Consider the following 22,180-nt stretch of genomic DNA (forward strand, 5'->3'; position numbering starts at 1 on the left):
ACCATTGACCGGATTGCATTCAGTACAGTATATTTAACTAATTCCGACTCTTTTTCACACACGTACCATCATCATGCTTAGCTTGTATATCTAGCTACACATAACATGTTAGATACTTCAATATGACATTAATGTGTATACTGTATATATACTGTATATTCACTGAGTGTACAAAACATTATGAACTATCTTTCCATGACATAGACTGACCAGGTGAATTTAGGTGAAAGCTATGATCCCTTATTGATGACACTTGTTAAATCCACTTCAATTAGTGTAGATGAAGGGGAGGAGACGGGTTAAAGAAGGATTTTTAAGCCTTGAGACAATTGAGGCATTGATTGTTTATGTGTACCATTCAGAGGGTGAATGGGCAAGACGAAAGTTTTAAGTAAGTGCCTTTGAAAAGGGTACGGTAGTAGGTGCCAGGCGCACTAGTTTGTGTCAAGAACTGCAATGCTGCTGGGTTTTTCACGCTCAGCAGTTTCCCGTGTGTTTCAAGAATGGTCCATCACCCAAGGACATCCAGCCAACTTGACACATCTGTGAGAAGCATTGAAGTCAACATGGGCCAGCATCCCTGTGGAACGTTTTCGACACCTTGTAGAGTCCATGCCCCAATGAATTGAGGCTGTTCTGATATTTGGAAGGTGTTTTGTACACTCAGTATATATCTGGTCTTGTTACTTTAGTAACGTACCAGGAGTATTCTCATAATGATGCCCCCCCCCCCTGCCCAACGTGGCAGCTGCCCTGACAGAGCTTTATACAGTATATGTTGAATACTTTAATATGATATTCATATATACATCTGGTCTTATTAGTATCGTACCAGGAGTATCCCCATCATGAAGGCCCCCCCACCCACGGTGGCAGCCTCCCTGATGGAGAGCACCACCCGGAGGGTCTATATCTACGGTGTCCAGGACGACAACGGCATCGACATCCAGAACTTCTCCCTAGACTTGACACCTCCGCCAGACATCCAGATGCGCACACTGCCCGGGACCAGCGATGGCATGAACGTCCTGGGGATCGTCATATTTTCCGCCACCATGGGTGAGTGACGTAATCACTGACCTCTAACCCTAACCCCCAGACACCCTGTGATGTCATTATGGGTGAGGGACAGTTCCACTAACAAATGCACACACCGACGTGCATGCATGCATGCACACACACAAACACACAGACACACACACACAAACCCCCTAAGGCACACTGCCTTGTAGTGTCATTATGTTTGAGTGACATCATCGACACTATCACTACCGTCTCTGCCCTTCATCTAGTTAAACTTCACTTTACACTTTAGTTCTCTCCTCAATGTTTATCAATTCCCTATAGTTAAAGCACAAACTATTAGCAAATCAATCAGGCCCACGGTATGGTGTCCATGTTGTCTCAGTCTAACACCATGTGTTGTTGTTGTTGTTGGTGGTCTCTCCAGGTATCATGCTGGGAAGAATGGGGCCTAATGGCAGCGCCTTGGTCAACTTCTGTCAGAGTCTGAACGAGGCTGTCCTGAAGATTGTCGCCATAGTGATCTGGTAAGAGCTAGAGGCCCCTCACAAAAAACAAGGAACTCAGTTGGGGTCTCAACTTACTGTTGAGAGTTAGAAGAGTAGAATGCACGAGGTGCAAGATCAACATTTGGTTGTGGATCAGCAATTTTTATCTTGTTATGTCAGTCACTGACAGTCACTCAATTAGCCATGTCAGCTTTAAAAATATATATAGGTGTAACAAGCATCTTGTAGGTAGACCAAACTACAGCGGGTATATTGAACATATTCTTTTATTAGAAGGAAAACAAAACACTTACAAAAAACAAACGACGAAAACAGTCCCGTAAGGTGCACAGACTAAACAGGAAACAACCACCCACAAACACAAGAGAAAACTAAACCACTTAAATATGGCCTCCAATTAGAGGCAACGACAACCAGCTTCCTCTAATTGGAGGTCCTACCAAAACCCCAACATAGAAATAGAAAAACTAGATAAGCACATAGAAATAGAAAATATAGAACATAAACCAAAAACCCCGAAATACACTAAACAAACACCCCCTGACCAAACTACAATAACAAACAACCCCTTATACTGGTAAGGACGTGACAATAGGTAAGTTAATTCTAGCCAGCTATCTAAACTTGTAGTAATCATGGCTGACCACCGACCAGGCACAGAGGGCACGTGCCCAGGGGCCCTGACCTCCAGGGGGGCCCCATTTATTTGGTTTGTCACTCTCACTCAGACATCATTAACATGGCATAAGTAATGGCAAAGGTGTAAAAAATATATATCTTCAACGCATGGCAAAATGGGTCGAAATTTTTTTTATCTCTGCCCCATGGCGAAATAAATAGAATTGCCTGACATGTTTTATAAAATAACCAGGAGTATTCTCACAAAATGTCTCTCCGCCACATAGCAAAATGTGTAGAACTGCAGAAATCTTGCTTTAAAACTGCCACATTTTCTGTACACCCCAAATGTGTAGAATTGCAGGAAAGTAAACTTAAAAAACAAAATGTTTCTCTCCACCGTCAAGAGCAGGGCCAACCAAATCTCGCTTAGGGCCCCCAAAAGGCTAGAGTCGGCTCTGTTAAAAAACTAGCCTGTTTGGGTAAAACAAAATGACCTACAATGAGAATCTACAATGTAAACAACTCTTAACTTCCTGGTCCACCGCAGGTACTTCCCTTTCGGCATTGTGTTCCTGGTCGCCGGTAAGATCCTGGAGATGGATGACCCCTCGGCCATGGGGAAGAAGTTGGGGTTCTACGCTATCACCGTGGTGATGGGGCTGGTGCTGCACGGTCTCTTCATCCTACCAGCCATGTACTTCTTCATCACCAAGAAGAGTCCCATCGTCTACATCAGGGGCATCCTGCAGGCCCTGCTTATCTCCCTGGCAACCTCCTCCAGGTAAACAACAACAACCATAACACTGACCCTAACCCTAACCCTAGCTTCATATCCACACACCGGCTCAAACCTAACCCTTGCTCCAGTCACAGTCCTAGCTGTAACCCTAACCCTAGACATAATACTAACCCTAGACATAACCCTAACCCTAGCTCCAGCCACAACCCTAGCCATAACACTAACCTTAGTCATAACCCTAGCCATAACCCTATAACCATAACCCTAGCTCCAGCCACAACCCTAGCCATAACACTAACCATTTAGCAGACACTCTTATCCAGAGCGACTTACAAATTGGTGCATTCACCTTATGATATCCAGTGGAACAACCACTTTACAATAGTACATCTATATCTTTTTTTTGGGGGGGGGGGGGGGGGGGGGTTAGAAGGATTACTTTATCCTATCCCAGGTATTCCTTAAAGAGGTGGGGTTTCAGGTGTCTCCAGAAGGTGGTGATTGACTCCGCTGTCCTGGCGTCGTGAGGGAGCTTGTTCCACCATTGGGGTGCCAGAGCAGCGAACAGTTTTGACTGGGCTGAGCGGGAACTGTGCTTCCGCAGAGGTAGGGAGGCGAGCAGGCCGGAGGTGGATGAATGCAGTGCCCTTCTTTGGGTGTAGGGACTGATCAGAGCCTGAAGGTACGGAGGTGCCGTTCCCCTCAAATGTGAATGTATTCAATTTCTGCTTTTATTTTTAATCATCTACCAATAGGTGCCCTTCTTTGCGAGGCATTGAATATGAATTCGTAAGGCAGAAATTATTACATTTTAAAGCATTAGACCCCTCACCAAAGGCTTCAGTCATACAAAAGTTATACTTAAATCCGAACTGGTTCTCTAGCAAATTAGTAAGAATGTCTCACCCTATGTTCAAGAAAGGCATTTTTCCCTTTATTCAGAGGGAAAAAGTAAGGAACTTGTCTGTCGGCCTTGCATTAAAGACCATACAGTAATTGGTTAAAGAAAATTGTGATAAATAAAATAGTATACCGGTTTCATGTAAGGACCCAAAAATTGACAGCCGTGCCATACAGATTGCAAAATAGTTGGGAAGAGATTTTTGACATACCGATTCCATGGCACAGGGTTTATGAAATGATACGCAAAATGATGCCGGATTCAAAATGTAACATTTTTCAATTTAAATTATTGTACAGAATTCTTGCAACCAATAGAACATTATTTATATGGGGGATACAACCTTCCCAGCTCTGCAGATTTTGCTGAGAAAGGGCAGAATCATTAGATCATTTGTTTGGTACTGTCCATATGTGCTGTAGCTTGTTTTTGGTCACAGGTCCAGGAATGGCTGAAGAATTGCAATATTTACCTGGAGCTAACCCTGCAGATAGCACTACTGGGCAATCTGAAAAGTCATAGTCAATCGATCAATAATATAATAATACTTTAGCAACAAAAAAAGTATTTTAAATTTTACAATCTGTAGAAACAATGAGAATAGAAAGGTTCAGAACTTTGGTGAAACATCACAGCACAGTTGAAAAATATATGGCAGATAGAAATCCAAAATGGATGGTGTTAACAGATAGATGGGAGGGATTGAATGGCGCTGAAGGTTGGGACTAATAACAAGATACTTAATGTAAAACATACCGTGCCCGCAAAATGTATATAGGTTAAGAACTTTTTTTGAAAGAACACAGTTTGAAAGATATGACAAATAGTAATCAAAACGGATGGACATCATAAATATATAGGAGAGGTTGAGGACAGAGGAAGGACAGGAGTAAAAACAAACAAAATATAACTATTGTAGAACAGACTGTGTCCATAAAATGTACACTACCGTTCAAAAGTTTGGGGTCACTTAGAAATGTAGTTGTTTTTAAAAGAAAAGCACATTTTTTGTTAAAAAACATCAAATTGATCAGAAATACAGTGTAGACATTGTTAATGTTGTAAATGACTGTTGTAGCTGGAAACGGCAGATTTTTAATGGAATATCTACATAGGCGTACAGAGGCCCATTATCAGCAACCGTCACTCCTGTGTTCCAATGGCACGTTGTGTTAGCCTTTTAAGATGATAAACTTGGATTAGCTAATTGATCATTACAAAACCATTTTATGTTAGCACAGCTGAAAACTGTTGTTCTGATTAAAGAAGCAATAAAGTGGCCTTCTTTAGACTAGTTGAGTATCTTCAGCATCAGCATTTGTGGGTTCGATTACAGGCTCAAAATGGCCAGAAACAAAGAACTTTCTTCTGAAACTCGTCAGTCTATTCTTGTTCTGAGAAATTAAGGCTATTCCATGTGAGTAATTGCCAAGAAACTGAAGATCTGGTACAAGTGGGAGGCCCCGGTGCACAACTGAGCAAGAGGACAGCACTTTGTGACATCGGCTTTATAAATGCATTTGATTGAATTTGATTGATTGACAGGTACATTAGAGTGTCTAGTTTGAGAAACAGACGCCTCACAAGTCCTCAACTGGCAGCTTCGTTAAATAGTACCCACAAAACACCAGTCTCAATGTCAACAGTGAAGAGGCGACTCCAGGATGCTGGCCTTCTGTATGTGTATGAGGGTACATACAGTTGAAGTCGGAAGTTTACATACACTTATGTTGGAGTCATTAAAAAAAAAATTCAACCACTCCACAAATGTTTTGTTAACAAACTATAGTTTTGGAAAGTCGGTTAGGACATCTAGTAATTTTTCCAACAATTGTTTACAGACAGATTATTTCACATATAATTCACTGTATCACAATTCCAGTGTGTCAGAAGTTTACATACACTAAGTTGACTGTGCCTTTAAACAGCTTGGAAAATTCCAGAAATTATGTCATGGCTTTAGAAGCTTCTGATAGGCGAATTTACATTATTTGAGTCAATTGAAGGTGTACCTGTGGATGTATTTCAAGGCCTACCTTCAAACTCAGTGCCTCTTTGCTTGACATCATGGGAAAATCAGGCAAGAACCTCAGAAAAAACTATTTGTAGACCTCCACAAGTCTGGTTCATCCTTGGGAGCAAATTCCAAACACCTGAAGGTACCACGTTCATCTGTACAAACAATAGTACGCAAGTATAAGCACCATGGGACCACGCAGCCATCATACCGCTCAGGAAGGAGACGCGTTCTGTCTCCTAGAGATGAACGTACTTTGGTTGGAAAAGTGCAAATCAATCCCAGAACAACAGCAAAGGACCTTGTGAAGATGCTGGAGGAAACAGGTACAAAAGTATCTATATCCACAGTAAAACGAGTCCGATTTCGACATAACCTGAAAGGCCGCTCAGCAAGGAAGAAGCCACTGCTCCAAAACCGCAATAAAAAAGCCAAACTATGGTTTGAAAATGCACATGGAGACAAAGATCATACTTTTTGGAGAAATGTCCTATGATCTGATGAAAGAAAAATAGAACTGTTTAGCCATAATTACCATCGTTATGTTTGGAGGAAAAAGGGGGAGGCCTGCAAGTCGAAGAACACAATCCCAACTGTGAAGCATGGGGTGGCAGCAGCATGTTGTGGTGGTGCTTTGCTGCAGGAGAGACTGGTGCACTTCACAAAATAGATGGCATCATGAGGGAGGAAAATTACGTGGATATATTGAAGCAACATCTCAAGACATCAGTCAAGAAGTTAAAGCTTGGTCTCAAATGGGTCTTCCAAATGGACAATGACCCCAAGCATACTTCCAAAGTTGTCACAAAATGGCTTAAGGACAACAAAGTCAAGGTATTGGAGTGGCCATCACAAGCCCTGACCTCAATCCTATAGTGAATTTGTGGGCAGAACTGAAAAAGCGTGTGCGAGCAAGGAGGCCTACAAACCTGACTCAGTTACACCAGCTCTGTCAGGAGGAATGGGCCAACATTCACCCAACTTATTGTGGGAAGCTTGTGGAAGGCTCCCAAAACATTTGACCCAAGTTAAACAATTTAAAGGCAATGCTACCGAATGCTAATTGAGTGTATGAAAACTTCTGACCCACTGGGAATGTGATGAAAGAAATAAAAGCTGAAATAATGTATTCATTCTACTATTATTCTGACATTTCACATTCTCAAAATAAAAGTTGTGATCCTAACTGACCTAAGACATGGAATTTTTACTGGGAATAAATGTCAGGAATTGTGAAAAACTGAGTTTAAATGTATTTGGCTAAGGTGTATGTAAACCTCTGACTTCAACTGTATGTATGTATGTATGTATGTATGTATGTATGTATGTATGTATGTATGAAGTCGGAAGTTTACATACAGCAAATGAGTAGATAAAGCATGTCTGGTTGGAGGGGTGTATGCAGTGTGAAGAACATTCAGAAATCTCTTCCAATACACATTGCCTATGACCATCAGAGGTGAACCAGTTGCATACACAGCTTGAGCAAGGCATTCATCAGCATTTCTCTGACTACATTCCTCCACTGAGTCAAAAAACCTTCTGATTCCAGGAGGACCATGAGCTGTTGCTATTGATAAGGTGTCTGATTTACAATTTTCACCTCTTTATTTTATTTATGTCACCTTTATTTAACCAGGTAGGCCAGTTGAGAACAAGTTCTCATTTACAACTGTGAACTGGCCAAGATGAAGGAAAGCAGTGTGACAAAAACAACACAGAGTTACACATGGGAACCTCGAATTGAATAGAAGTAGAGGGACTTTTGTCAGAGGTTGCTTGTTGTGGGCGCTGAGGGAACTTTATGCACTTGGCCAGATGATTCTGCATCTTTGTTGCATTCTTCACATATGATTTGGCACAGTATTTGCAAATGTACTCAGCTTTTCCTTCTACATTAGCTGCAGTGAAATGTCTGCACACATCAGATAGTGCCTGTTGCATTTTCCTGTAAAGATTACAAAAAAATGAGTAAAAAACCCCAAATATAATTCCATGTACAGATAAATAGTTAAGCAGTTAGATTAAACAACTACTTTGTAAGATAAATGTTTTAAAGTGAAACATATATGGAAACAGGTGAATTAACACTCAGTTAGCAGGCTCAAGCAAACTAAAACCCACATGGTAGCAAAAACTAACTAGCAGAAATTGTTAACAAGTTAGAAATTATTTAAACACACTGCTGTAGGCTACTATTTACTAGTTAACAAAAAAATAATGTATGTCATATAAAATATATTCACCCCACCCAGTATTGTAATCAAAACTTACCAGAAAGCATGTAGTCCTTGTCTCAGACAGTGTAGCAGTGTGGGCTCAATAGCATCTCATTAGTGTGCAAGATCTTGAGAATCAGCTGTACATGTGATGGAAGAGTGCACTGTACATGTGATGGAAGAATGCACTGTGCATGCAGAGGGTTGCAATTCCAATGATTTGGGGATAGTTTAACTAAAATATGTCACAAGACCTAGAATTGCCTTATGTGTATCCCACAAAAAGGTTCACTGTTATAAGCTAACTTTTTTGATGAATTTAAGCAAAAATCCCCAATTCCAGGGCTTAACTTCACATGGAATATTTCCGGAAATTTCTGATATTTACCGGAAAGTTTACAAACCTTTTACAACCCTAGTAGAGGCTTTTGCAGAAGTTGAACACATAGGGACATTTTTTGTGGCCTAGGGTTTAGTACAAATGTGGCCATTATAAACACATTTCATGCAATTCTACATCATTTTAGATGACTGGAGACTTTAGCAGAATATTTTTTAATTCCTAGCAAATGATCGAAATGACAGACTATTTTGACACTGACAAACTGAGATAAAAAAAGACCTTGTCTTCAAACCATCAATAGCCTAGACAAACTGTAGGTGTGTGAAGACACATATTGTGCAATATGAGGAGGAAATTATAGTCCTAAAAAAGCTTTTCAGCTCCCGAGTGGCGCAGCGGTCTAAGGCACTGCATCTCAGTGCAAGAGGCATCACTACAGTCAATTGACCCAGCATCGTCCGGGTTTGGCCGGAGTAGGCCGTCATTGTAAATAAGAATTTGTTCTTAACTGACTTGCCTAGTTAAATAAAGGTTAAATTAAAAATACATTCACTGACTCACCCAATGATGCTGAGTGGCGATGGCCTATGCGCTCGTGCCAAAAGCTCATCTCTCTCAATAGGCCTATTTGAAAATTGATAACTTGGACAGATTAGTCTTCTCTTTTCAGCAGGATCCATTTGCTTTCAAACCTGTATTTTCCCGCAATTGTATTTTAAATATTGCAAAAGCCTGTTTTGGCTGCATGCTGTTTACTGCCAGATGTGCCGCACGTACCCGACTTTCGGCATGCCTCGTGATTGGGCTACACACAATCCACAGCTAGACAATTTTTTTTAAAGAATTATAGCCATTCTCCTGGTGTAGTATTCGGAATTATTTCATTTATTTCTGAGCAAACAGAAGTAATTCTATAACTTTGGCACCTCCAGAACCCTTTGTGTGGCTATGATTCTATAAGGAAATAAATGATAAAGTGTAACGCTGGAGAGCTGACAGTTGCAGGTGCATGTCTATCAGACTAGAGAGAGGGAGAGAGACCATAGAAAGTGAATCGCATTCTAGTTCTGTGTGAGATAGAGGCACGCTTCTCTCTCTCACCACAGCAATGTCCACTTGCTGGTCTATATAGGCTACAATGTTGCATAAATCATAAGCCTGGGCCGAGCCAACACGAATCAATTATCAGGCACATTTTCACATTACGTTTTTTAGGGGGCAGCCAGGAGAATTACAGGGGAGTCAACTTTAATTTGACTAACTCTGATTGCTTTTATTCCAATTTTTACATTACAAACAGTTAAAAGTATTTTTCATGCCAGGAGAGGTACCGGATCAAGGCAAATAGGTTCCAGAACGAAGCAGTCCAAAACTGAGAGGTGCCGGATCCTGTTCCGGTAGGATCCGATTCAAATTAAGCACTGACTTTGGAGCAAAGCTCTGCAGCATTAGAGCAGAAATTATCAATATAAGTGGATGTCACAGATCCAACACTATTGGTATGCACTCGTTGATTGAGTGATAACCTGGGTCACATTACAGGCATTATTAGTACAAACAGTTAAAAGCTTCCTCTTGAGAGAACAGCTAGTTGCTAACCAGTCAATGTTCAGGTCACCCAGATAATAGACCTCTGTTAACATCACACACATTGTCAAGCATTGCACACACACAGTATTATTAAAATACTGACTGTTAGCACATGGTGGCCTGTAGTAGCATCTTAAAAGAAGAGACTTTAGATGAGGCAGGTGAACTTGTAACCACAACACTTCAACAACATTTGACATGATATCCTCTCTAAGCTTTACATGAATATGCCTCTGAACTTATACAGCAACACCTTCCCCATAGGCTTTTCTGTATTTTCTGTAGATGTAATATCCCTGTGTTACTACTGCTGTGTCATCAAATGAATTTCAGAGTTTGCCAGTATATCAAATCAATCAATCAATCAATCAATCAATCAGAGTTGGGCAGTATATGAATGCTATCCAATGTTAGAAGTTATTGATTTCATGTACCTTATTTCTAAGGCTACATGTATTAATATGGACTATTGTAAGCCCTTTCCTTGGTAGCTTATCGCAGATAGACATAATATGTAGACAAAATAAATAAATAAGTGTGTGTGTGCGTGTGTGTGTGATGTTAGGCTGAAGCTACTGACCCAGAAGCTTGGCTCTCTCACTCCTCCCAGTCTTTTGGGAGGGAGGGTGGACAATGAGCCTGTAGTAGTGGATGTAAGTAATGTTCTCATGCTCTCTGGCAGCTTTCATAACTGGGATAAGTTTTTTCTGCCTCTGGCGCACAGCTTCAGAAAAGTCCTCATTGAGGAAGATGTTGGTTCCACTCAAGTTCTTGGCTCTCTTTAGAACAGACATCTTGTCCTTAAACCTCAGGAAATTGGCCGCTATCGGCCTGGGTCTGTCAGCTAGGCTGGTTACATGTTCTAGACCTGCGGATGGCCTCCACCTCAATCTTCTTATGATCCATCTGCAGCTTTTCAGTGATCATTTTTCTTACTTTCTCTTCAGACTCGACCCAGATCTCATGTGAAGACTCTGGTATGCCATCCACAACGATGTTATTCCTCTTGGATTGCCCCTATAGATAATATTTTTTCCCAGTCATTGTTAATAATGATTTACAGAGAGTGCTAATGTCCTCTCAAGAGTACTTACAGTTTGTTGTCATCTTGCCGCAAGTATTTTAGGACATCCACCTTTCCCTGGGAGAACTGCAAACTGTTCTTAAGGTCCTGGACCTTTCTGGTCAGATTGTCCATTCTTTTGTTAGTTGAGTCCATCAGTATTTGGACAATGCTCTTTAAGCCATTTTCCTGTTGTTGCAAAAACTTCTTGTAGAACCCTTTTTGTTTGTTTAAAAGATTCTTTACCTCTGATAGAGAAACACTGTCCTCGCCATGACTCCCATCTTTGGCTTTGGCTGCCACGGTAGCAACGTAGGCTAATACTGGCACTCCACACATTTCCAGAGAGGGCAGGTCGCAGGTCAGATTTAAACAACAACAAACAGAAGAGATTTAGACAGCCGCAAGTCCGGGACAATAAATGGTCCCAGTGACAAGGACTAACTGTGTCGCAGGCTATGTTCAAGCTGTCAAGGAAACTTTGCTAGTTTGATAGCTTGTTAGCAGCTAGGTTAGCTGCTATGCTATTACTCATTATGGAAAGCACTAATATTTTCAAATACCATTCCTCAGTGAAATACTGTTACCTGAGTTTGTCAGTTAACACAGACTGCCTGCAGCTAAAATAGAGTTGAGCACAGCCCATTTCACATTATTCTAATCATAGAAATAGAATCCCTAGAATGGGGAAAACCCCTCAGACCATGCTGATTTGACTCATACACATAGGTACAATCAATATGGCCGCCTGTCCACCCATCACTAATGTTGAATGGTAATGCCTGTTCAATTTACAAGACAATAGAGTTGAGCGAGTTTAATCCAATATTAATACTTATCTAAAACGCAATCTGCTCCTTTGTCTCATCAGCTCTGCCACACTGCCTATAACCTTCAAGTGCCTCCTGGAGAACAACCACATCGACCGACGCATCATCCGCTTCGTACTCCCCGTGGGCGCCACCATCAACATGGACGGGACGGCACTCTATGAGGCAGTGGCGGCCATCTTCATCGCCCAGGTTAACAACTACGAGTTGGACTTTGGCCAGATCATCACTATCAGGTATGCATCCTATAGTCTTAGGGGGAGGGGAGAGTCAACAAATTCTTGTGAGAGGGTTTCTAGTATTTTAGGCCGGGATTCAATCAGAAACTACACTATAGCACGCTTACTTTTAAAGGGGCACTGTAGTTGTATTCCCATTTTTGGTCTCATTATTTACTTATATGTACCCATTGATTCTTGATAAATATAACTTAAAAATGCCTCATGAGCTTACCCAATCAGATCCCAAAAATATAAACGTGTTTTACTCCAATGTTTGTAAATAAAGTAAATGCAAACAAACACTATATAGCCACAAAACATGGTTAAGGGCCCGATTCAATCAGATCCGCTTTAGCCGACATCCACATAGCTGATGTTTTGGCGGTGCCGGATTGGAACTGGGTTAGAGCAGTCAAATCCACAAGCGGCTTCTGGCATTATACCTAAAGCGGACATTGCCATTGACTACACGGAGTCTCATTAAGAGAAATCCCACGCAGCCTTGTTTGTAAGTTAGAACACTGGAATGTGAAAAGTAATCTACACCTCGATTAGGCAAAAAGAAATCCTCATTATTTAGTTTAATGATTTTCCATTTGAGCTTCATTATTTCTATATAGCCTATACTTTCTCGTTGTACACTTTAACATGAGTGGGACATGTGTGGCTTCGTGACAATGATCACAAGAGCAGCTGTTCACTGATTCGACAGCTCCAACACAGTCTCACCTCCGACACCACCAAATCATCAGCTATGCAGGTGTCAGCGATCTCCGGTTAACGCTTGATCTGATTGAATCTAGGCCTAGAACTACTATTTTGGATATATACGTCCATATCATGAATGGTCAGTTCTTGCATCTATGGCTCTGTCTATGAATTTTGAAAGTGGTCACATTTCTTCAGCCCCATCACAATAGCATTTTACAGAAACGGGCAGGGAGTGCGCTTTGTTATTGTTTCAACTGCAGATTGCCGCTTTAAAAGTCATTTGTAATTGAGCCAACATCTGTAGCGTTTGCCTTGAATGCGATCTCCACGAACGCATTTAAAAGACATATTGTCTACGAGCGAAATTGGGACAACCAATTAGTGGTATGAAAATGGATGAATGGGGCATCTGAATTATAATTGCAGACTGACTTATTAAATACGTAGAAAGTATTTATGACTACAACACGTGATGTAAACAAATAGGTAAAAAACCTGGAGAAATGTTGGAAGATCCGATTATTGCAATGGAATTTCCTGGAATGGAATGGGGTGGAAAATACATGGTTATCATATTGATTGCTTAATCATCCAGATATGTGTATTTTATAGGCACCAATGATAAGCATGTGTGGAATTATTTTGTCCAAAATAGCACCAAGGGTACAACAAATCTCTAGCTTTGCATTTTGTGCCACACAGACATGTATCTGGTGTTACAGTTTTTAGGATGAATGAATGAATATTAGGAGATTATACTGAATCAAACACGTAGATAAATGCATGCAGGCAGACAGACAAACAGGCAGGCAGACAGGCAGGCAGACAGACTAGCCCAGACCCCTCCTCCTCCACCACACCTGCAGATCTGCAGTATAAAATGGCCTTGCTCTCCCCTAATTTAATGACATGTTAAACTGTAATAACATTAAGCAGACCTATCCTATCCTCCTCTACTCATCACAAACTGCTGCTTTCTAAAAGGAACCCTATTCCCTATATAGTGCACTACTTTTGACCAGGACCCATAGGGCTTTGGTCAAAGTAGTGCACTAGATTGGGAATAGGGTGCCTATTTGGACGCAGACCGACTGTGGCCAGGCAGGCAGTAATCTCCTGGCAGTAAGACCCATATGACCTGTATTACTCAGCTCTCTTGTCACGGCAGAGTTATCAGGAGGGTTTTTATATTATTTTGTAGCGTCCTGTCTTTTGCTGTGACGTTTGGCTGTTCTTAGCGGAGTACTGGTCAATCTGTACATTTACATTTTACATTTACGTCATTTAGCAGATGCTCTTATCCAGAGCGACTTAAATTGGTGCATTCACCTTATGATATCCAGTGGAACAACCACTTTACAATAGTACATCTATATCTTTTTGGGGTGGGGGGGGATGGGGGGGGTGGGGGGGGGGATGGGGGGGGTGGGGGGAGGGTTAGAAGGATTACTTAATCCTATCCCAGGTATTCCTTAAAGAGGTGGGGTTTCAGGTGTCTCCGGAAGGTGGTGATTGACTCCGCTGTCCTGGCGTCGTGAGGGAGCTTGTTCCACCATTGGGGTGCCAGAGCAGCGAACAGCTTTGACTGGGCTGAGCGGGAACTGTGCTTCCGCAGAGGTAGGGAGGCGAGCAGGCCAGAGGTGGATGAATGCAGTGCCCTTCTTTGGGTGTAGGGACTGATCAGAGCCTGAAGGTACGGAGGTGCCGTTCCCCTCAGCTCTGTAGGCAAGCACCATGGTCTTGTAGCAGATGCGAGCTTCAACTGGAAGCCAGTGGAGTGTGCAGAGGAGCGGGGTGACGTGAGAGAACTTGTGAAGGTTGAACACCAGACGGGCTGCGGCGTTCTGGATGAGTTGTAGGGGTTTAATGGCACAGGCAGGGAGCCCCGCCAACAGCGAGTTGCAGTAATCCTGACGGGAGATGACAAGTGCCTGGATTAGGACCTGCGCCGCTTCCTGTGTGAGGCAGAGTCGTACTCTGCGAATGTTGTAGAGCATGAACCTACAGGATCGGGTCACCGCCTTGATGTTAGCGGAGAACGACAGGGTGTTGTCCAGGGTCACGCCAAGGCTCTTAGCACTCTGGGAGGAGGACACAATGGAGTTGTCAACCGTGATGGCGAGATCATGGAACAGGCAGTCCTTCCCCGGGAGGAAGAGCAGCTCCGTTTTGCCGAGGTTCAGCTTGAGGTGGTGATCCGTCATCCACACTGATATGTCTGCCAGACATGCAGAGATGCGATTTGCCACCTGGTTATCAGAAGGGGGAAAGGAGAAGATTAATTGTGTGTCGTCTGCGGATGCTGGAGTGAGTAGTCGTGCTGTACTTCGCTCCGCGGGTAATATTACATTTCATTACATTACAACGGAACGATTTGATTTGATTAGCTAGCTAGCTAGCTACGTAGTTGTCTTTGCTGTCTTTGTATCAAGGATAAAGGTGTAGCTTTGACAAACTAACAAGGTTAGCTAGCCAGCTGTATTCGTTCGTTTGCACCATTTTCCAAACGCGTCAACACCACAAAACCACAGCCACTGCTAGCTAGCCAACTTTACCAACTAGCAGTACTGTAGAAACTAAATACATTACAACGGAACGTTTTGATTAGTGTAATGTTAGCTAGCTACATAGTTGTCTTTGTATCAAAGATAAAGGTAAGATAAAGGTAAACGCAGCCATTGCTAGCTAGCCAACTCTAGCAGCTAGCAGTACTGTATCATTTTTAGTCAATAACATTTTTGCAACGTAAGCTTAACTTTCTGAACTTTCGAGACGTGTAGTCCACTTGTGTAGCAAGCAGGACTGACTTTGTGTTAGCTAGTCAACATTTAATCACTTCTGCGTTATGAAAGGAACTAGACACGGACACGTATGACCAATTGGTAGTTTGTTGTAACCAAGTATTGGTGCTAACATTGTGTATTGGTGCAAACCGTGTGTATTGGATGCTAGCATGCTAGTTAGCTACGGCGTCATAGGACACGGTGCACTGGGTGGGTTTCACGGAAGAATACTGTACCAAGTTATCTAGCTGAATAAACTAAGTTTGAGCCTATTCCTGGAAACATTGAACCACTGTAGTTTACATCAATTATATTTCTAAAGTGGAAGTTGGAAAAGTTATATGAGTGTTTCAGTGAATGGTTAGTGAGGGAGGCCCTGCTCTCTCGCTTCCCCAGTTGTTTAGTTAATTTTCATTCCAATCTCATTTGCATTAGCGTAGCCTCTCCTGTAGTCTGTCAACTATGTGTCTGTCTATCCCTGTTCTCTCCTCTCTGCACAGGCCACACAAACGTGCTCATCCAGAAGCGGCGCTCCTAGTGGCAGGAGACTTTAATTAAGCAAACAAATCCATTTAACCTCAGTTCTACCAGCATGTCACATGTGCAACCAAAGGGAAAGAAATTGTAGACCACCTTTACTTCACACACAGAGATGCATACAAAGCTCTCCCCCGCCCTCCATTTGGCAAATCTGACCATAATTATATCTTCCTGATTCCTGCTTAAAGCAAAAACTAAAGCAGGAAGTACCAGTGACTCGCTCAATATGGAAGTGGTCAGATGACGTGGATGCTACGCTATGGGACTGTTTTGCAATATGTTCTGGGATTCATCTAATGGCATTGAGGTGTTTACCACCTCAGTCATCGGCTTCATCAATAAGTGCATCGACGACATTGTCCCCACAGTGACCGTACATATCCCAACCAGAAGCCATGGATTACAGGCAACATCCGCATTGAGCTTAAGGCTACAGCTGCCGCTTTCAAGGAGTGGGACACTAATCCAGACGCTTATAAGAAATCCCACTATGCCCTCAGATGAACCATCAAACAAGCAAAGTGTCAATACAGGATTAAGATTTAATCCTACTACACCGGCTCTGATGCTCATTGGATGTGGCAGGGCTTGAAAACTATTACAGACTACAAAGGGAAACCCAGACGTGAGCTGCCCAGTGACGAGAGCCTACAAGACGAGCTAAAAGCCTTTTATGCTCGCTTTGTGGCAAGCAGCACTGAAGCATGCATGACAGCACCGGCTGTTCTACACGACTGTGTGATAATGCTCTTGGTAGTTGATGTGAGCAAGACCTTTAAACTGGTCAACATTCACAAAGCCGTGGGGCCAGATGGATTTCCAGGACGTATACTCAAAGCATGCATGTTTCAAGCAGACCACCATAGTCCCTGTGCCATAGAAAGCAAAGGTAACCTGCCTAAATGATTACCGCCCCGTAGCACTCACGTCGGTAGCCATTAAGTGCTTTGAAAGGCAGGTCATGGCTCACATCAACAGCATCCTCCCGGATAACCTAGACCCACTCCATTCACATACCGCCCCAACAGATCCACAGATGACACAATCTCTATCACACTCCACACTGTCTTTTCCCACCTGGACAAAAGGAACACCTATGTGCGAATGCTGTTCATTGACTACAGCTCAACGTTCAACACCATAGTGCCCACAAAGCTCATCACTAAGCTAAGAACCCTGGGACTAAACACCTCCCTCTGCAACTGGATCCTGGACTTCCTGACTGGCCGCCCCCAGGTGGTAAGGGTAGGCAACAACACATCTGCCACTCTGATCCTCAACACTGGGGCCCCTCATGGGTGTGTACTTAGTCCCCTCAATGTACTCCCTGTTCACCAACAACTGCGTGGCTAAACACGACTCCAACACCATCATTAAGTTTGCTGACGACACAACACTGACAACGATGAGACAGCCTATAGGGAGGTCAGTGTTTCCAAGACAACAACCTCTACCTCAATGTGAGCATGACAAAGGAGCTGATTGTGGACTACAGGAAAAGGCGGGTCGAACAGGCCTCCATTAACATCAACTGGGCTGTAGTGGAGCGGGTCGAGAGTTTTAAGTTCCTTGGTGTCCACATCACCAACAAACTATTATGGTCCAAACAAACCAAGACAGTCGTGAAGAGGGCACGTCAACAACTTTTCTTCCTCAGGAGACTGAAGAGACTTGGCATGGGTCCTCAGATCCTCAAAAAGTTCTACAGCTACACCATCGAGAGCATCCTAACTGGTTGCATCACCGCCTGGTACGGCAACTGCTCGGCATCTGACCATAAGGCACTACAGAGGGTAGTGCGTATGGCCCAGTACATCACTGGGCCAAGCTTCCTGCCATCCAGGACCTATATACTAGCCGTTGTCAGAGGAAAGCCCTAAAAATTGTCAGTGACTCCAGTCACCCAAGTCATAGACTGTTTTCTCAGCTACCGCACGATAAGCGGTACCGGAGCGCCAAGTATAAGACCAAAAGGCTCCTTAACAGCTTCTACCCCCAAGCCATAAGACAGCTGAACAATTAATCAAATGGCCACCGGACTATTTACATTGACCCCCCCCCCCAGATTTGTTTTGTACACTGTTGCTACTCGCTGTTTATTATCTAAGCATAGTCACTTCACCCCTACCTCCATGTACAAATTACCTTGACTAACCTGTAGCCCCGCACATTGACTCGGTACCGGTACCTCCTGTATATAGCCTCATTATTGTTATTTTAGTGTTACCATTTATAATTTTTTACTTTAGTTTATTTGGTAAACATTTTCTTAAATCTTTCTTGAACTGCACTGTTGGCTAAGGGCTTGTAAGTAAGCATTTCACGGTAAGGTCTACACTTGTTGTATTCGGCGCAGGTGACAAATAAAGTTTGATTTGATTTGGTTCGAATCCAGGCTGTATAACATCCGGCCGTGATTGGGAGTCCCATAGGGTGGCGTACAAATGGCCCAGCGTCGTCTGGGTTTGGCCGGGGTAGACCGTTATTGTAAATAAGAATTTGTTCTTAACTGACTTGCCTAGGTAAATAAAGGTTAAATTTTAAAAATTATATATAAATAAATTGGGAGGTGTTGGACACTGTACAGATTTGTGCTAATACAGTTAAGGTCACTGGTTTAATTTCCTCTCTCTCCTGATCCCAGTATCACAGCCACAGCTGCCAGTATTGGTGCAGCTGGAATTCCGCAGGCCGGACTGGTCACCATGGTGATCGTGCTAACCTCAGTGGGCCTACCCACTGATGACATCACACTCATCATTGCTGTGGATTGGGCGTTGTAAGTACACAACGCTTCTGTTTGATCTTCACCCCCAGTTTCTCTTTATATTTAGATATAATAAAAGTTGATAAAGGGTGAGGTGTTGATAAAGTTAAGCCTAAGCAAAGTTTTCCGTATTTTACATAGTCAATCAAAAAGTAGTCTTATAGGATCATGTTATTAAAAATAACATTCTACTGAGATATTACGACAAGTTGATTTTAAAATATATAATAAAGTGATCTCAATATGTCACAAAAACTGTGATACTGTAATGTGTTACTAGTGCTCTCACAACACTGCTAGACTGTAGCTTCAGTGTGTGTGCAGTGCACCAACAGAGCCTCCCACCACCACCAAGGCAGCTGAACCTCCATTTTGTGTTCCAGAGACCGTTTCAGGACCATGGTCAATGTGATGGGAGACGCTTTGGCCACGGGGATCATGGCTCACATCTGTAGAAAAGATTTTGTCAAGGAGGGAGAGCAGGTGAGAGAAACTCTGTTTCTCAATATGCATTCCACCGTGCTCCACACTCTCATGCTCTGAGTGCATTCTCCGAGGAAGTTCTCGAGAACGTTCTTGTGAGGACGAGAATGTGGAGAACGCATAAAACATGACATTTTAGAAGCACTTGCACTCCCCCTACTGTATTACCTCAAGCTGCACCTCCCCATTCACTGAACGAAAGAAGATATACACAACGCAAACGTTTTACTTCATGACTATCAGCTAGCTATCTACAGAGCACTGGGAAAGTATTCAGACCCTTTGACTTTTTCCACATTTTGTTACGTTACAGCCTTATTTTAAAATCCTCATCAATCTACACACAATACCCCAAAATGACAAAGTGAAAACAGGTTTTTAGAAATTCTTTCAAATTTATTACAAATAAAAAACAGGAATACCTTATTTACGTAAGTATTCAGACCCTTTGTGTAGATTGATGAGGAAAAAAACTATTTATTCAATTTTAGAATAAGGCTGTAACGTAACAAAATGTGGAAAAAGTCAAGGGGTCTGAATACTTTCCGAGTGCACTGTATATGTGAATCGTAATAAAACTAACCAGATAGTTTAACAGCCAAAAATTACCTAAAACTAAAGTTTTGCAAGGTAGATCTCAATTCTTTGTGGCTAGCTAGCTAACAATTATTTGTGGTTATCTGGCTAGCTAACAGTAGTAGCTAGCCAGTTATCCCAATTGACTTGCGGTCTACGGTACATAGGCAGGTAAACATGCCAAAATTAACACGGCATGTATTTCTTAACGTATCAAGATAAAATATTGTAGTCAGGCAACATGTGAGATGTGAATAGGAAACACTTCATTCTGAAGTCGGAGTGTATATTCTCTCGTTTCAGCTCAAATAATGTCCGCCATTGATTTCAAGTATTTTTCATATTTTTTTATGTGGAGGGCGTCATATTTCTTTGCATACTTTCTGTTAAAGCTTGCATCGATGCAAACATCAAAATATGATTATTTTTTTGAGAAGTGCCCTCCATGCTCCGTTTCACATACTTTGATTTGGACTCCGACCCTCCCGTGCTCCAATTTGCGTGCTCGGAGCACAGTAATATGCGTATGAGAAACACATGCTAACACAATTCTGGACACACAAGGATCAAGGTTATAAACTTTCCATTCGAGGAAGTTTCATTTCCATTTTCCAATAAAAAAGGGCTCTATTCAATCAGATCCACTTTAGCCGACATCCGCATAGTGGTGTCGGAGGTGGAACGATAATTACTGGGTATTGTAACTCCAGTTATGAGTAGAGCGCAGCCCCATAGGGGGGCTTCATTCATACTGGTCTACCCTGCTGCAAAGCAGTATCGCCTGAGAAATTAATTATGCACACACCATCAGCCAATGAGAGTACAGGTGTCCCTATATATTGAGGCTCCCCCAAAATGATTTGCAGCGAGTCTTCTGAAGTTGGACAGGGCTAGAAAGCCTATAGGGCTTCGCTCTACTCATATACAGTAGCTGTGCATGGGTAAAATCACAGGGGAAGCCAAACCAGAAGAAAAAAAAACATATTACAATCTATTTTGTGATACTTGTGTTGTTTGCTCTATAACCCATTCGTCCATACGTCACTGTGATATACAATGAGGCCTTGACAACAAAAAGACAGTCACACAGTGGCGGAATAAATTCAACCACACATACTGTACGTTTGTTTCATCACAAAACCAAAGAGCAACATCTGTCGGGTGAAGTTCACAAAGCAAATATTGCATACATGGTCAAGCAAGTTAATGCTTCCTAGCCTGCCTGCTAGCCTAACTTTCTCGCACGGGCAACAATGAACCAGCTAATTTAGCGAGCTAGTTAACGTGATCCTACTAGACTACATCTAGGCTACATATTGAACTTCAATCATCTCAGGCCAGTGGCACAATACAATATATGAATTTATGGTTAGATCAGAATCGACTTTATAAACATTGGCCTGTACAGAGAATTAAGTCAAAACCACAAGTCAAAATCCCCATCTGCATCCATGGCTTAGAAAAGGGATGATTTTTGCCATGGAGACCAGAAACAGACACATTTTTCTGACAATGATGTTTTCCTTTTGATGTGTGGTGGGGGGTTGGTGCGCCAGGACTACCCACAGTTGAGCTCAGCTCGACGCTGATTGGCTAATTCTTTCATAAAAAAATGATCAAGGGAGGCTAAATGCTTTCTGGGATCAATCAACAAATACTAAGGCGCCAACATGTCATACTCTTTTTGTCCATACAGCATCAGATACAGAGAATGGGTAACACATACTGAGACAGAGGGGCTCTGTTTCCCTCGCTCGGATGATTTTGCTGGTGAGATAGATTCAGCGAATTGAAGGAAAATTACAAAAACACAGAGAGATGAAAGATACGTTTTTATAATAAAATGTGTTTTATTGGTCAAATATTTGGGGAAGCCTGCCTTCCCTTGTCCTCCATGAATACACACCACTGCTCATATAACTGAAGTTACAATACAGTCGGCACTTTAACCTTATAGTCATTGTATTATTTCAAATCCAAAGTGCTGGAGTACAGAGCCAAAACAACAACAAATTTGTCATGGTCCCAATACTTTTGGAGCTCACTGTACATCGTAAAGGTCGCTCCTATTGGTTTAGGGCGGAGCCCTAGTCCCTACGATGCCCGAAATGTACTCCCTACCGAACTCAACACTTCCCATATAATGAAAAGCATCAATACAGGACTAAGATCGAATCCTACTATGCCGGCTCTAACACACGATGGATGTGGCAGGGCTTGCAAACTATTACAGATTACAAATGG

At 42.4% G+C, this 22,180-nt stretch overlaps 1 protein-coding gene across 1 annotated transcript in view; it reads left to right on the forward strand.

Annotated features, from left to right (window-relative positions):
• LOC115169301 (excitatory amino acid transporter 5-like) overlaps positions 1-22,180 on the forward strand; it is a 90,628-nt gene that overhangs the window by 63,043 nt on the left and 5,405 nt on the right. The window contains exons 5-10 of the mRNA XM_029724789.1: positions 825-1,059; positions 1,451-1,550; positions 2,701-2,934; positions 11,897-12,091; positions 18,755-18,889; positions 19,261-19,360. Coding sequence (XP_029580649.1) covers positions 825-1,059; positions 1,451-1,550; positions 2,701-2,934; positions 11,897-12,091; positions 18,755-18,889; positions 19,261-19,360 — 999 coding nt within the window. The remainder of the gene's footprint in view (positions 1-824; positions 1,060-1,450; positions 1,551-2,700; positions 2,935-11,896; positions 12,092-18,754; positions 18,890-19,260; positions 19,361-22,180) is intronic.

The sequence above is a fragment of the Salmo trutta genome, chromosome 31 (genome assembly GCF_901001165.1).
Source record: "Salmo trutta chromosome 31, fSalTru1.1, whole genome shotgun sequence".
NCBI lineage: Eukaryota > Metazoa > Chordata > Actinopteri > Salmoniformes > Salmonidae > Salmo > Salmo trutta.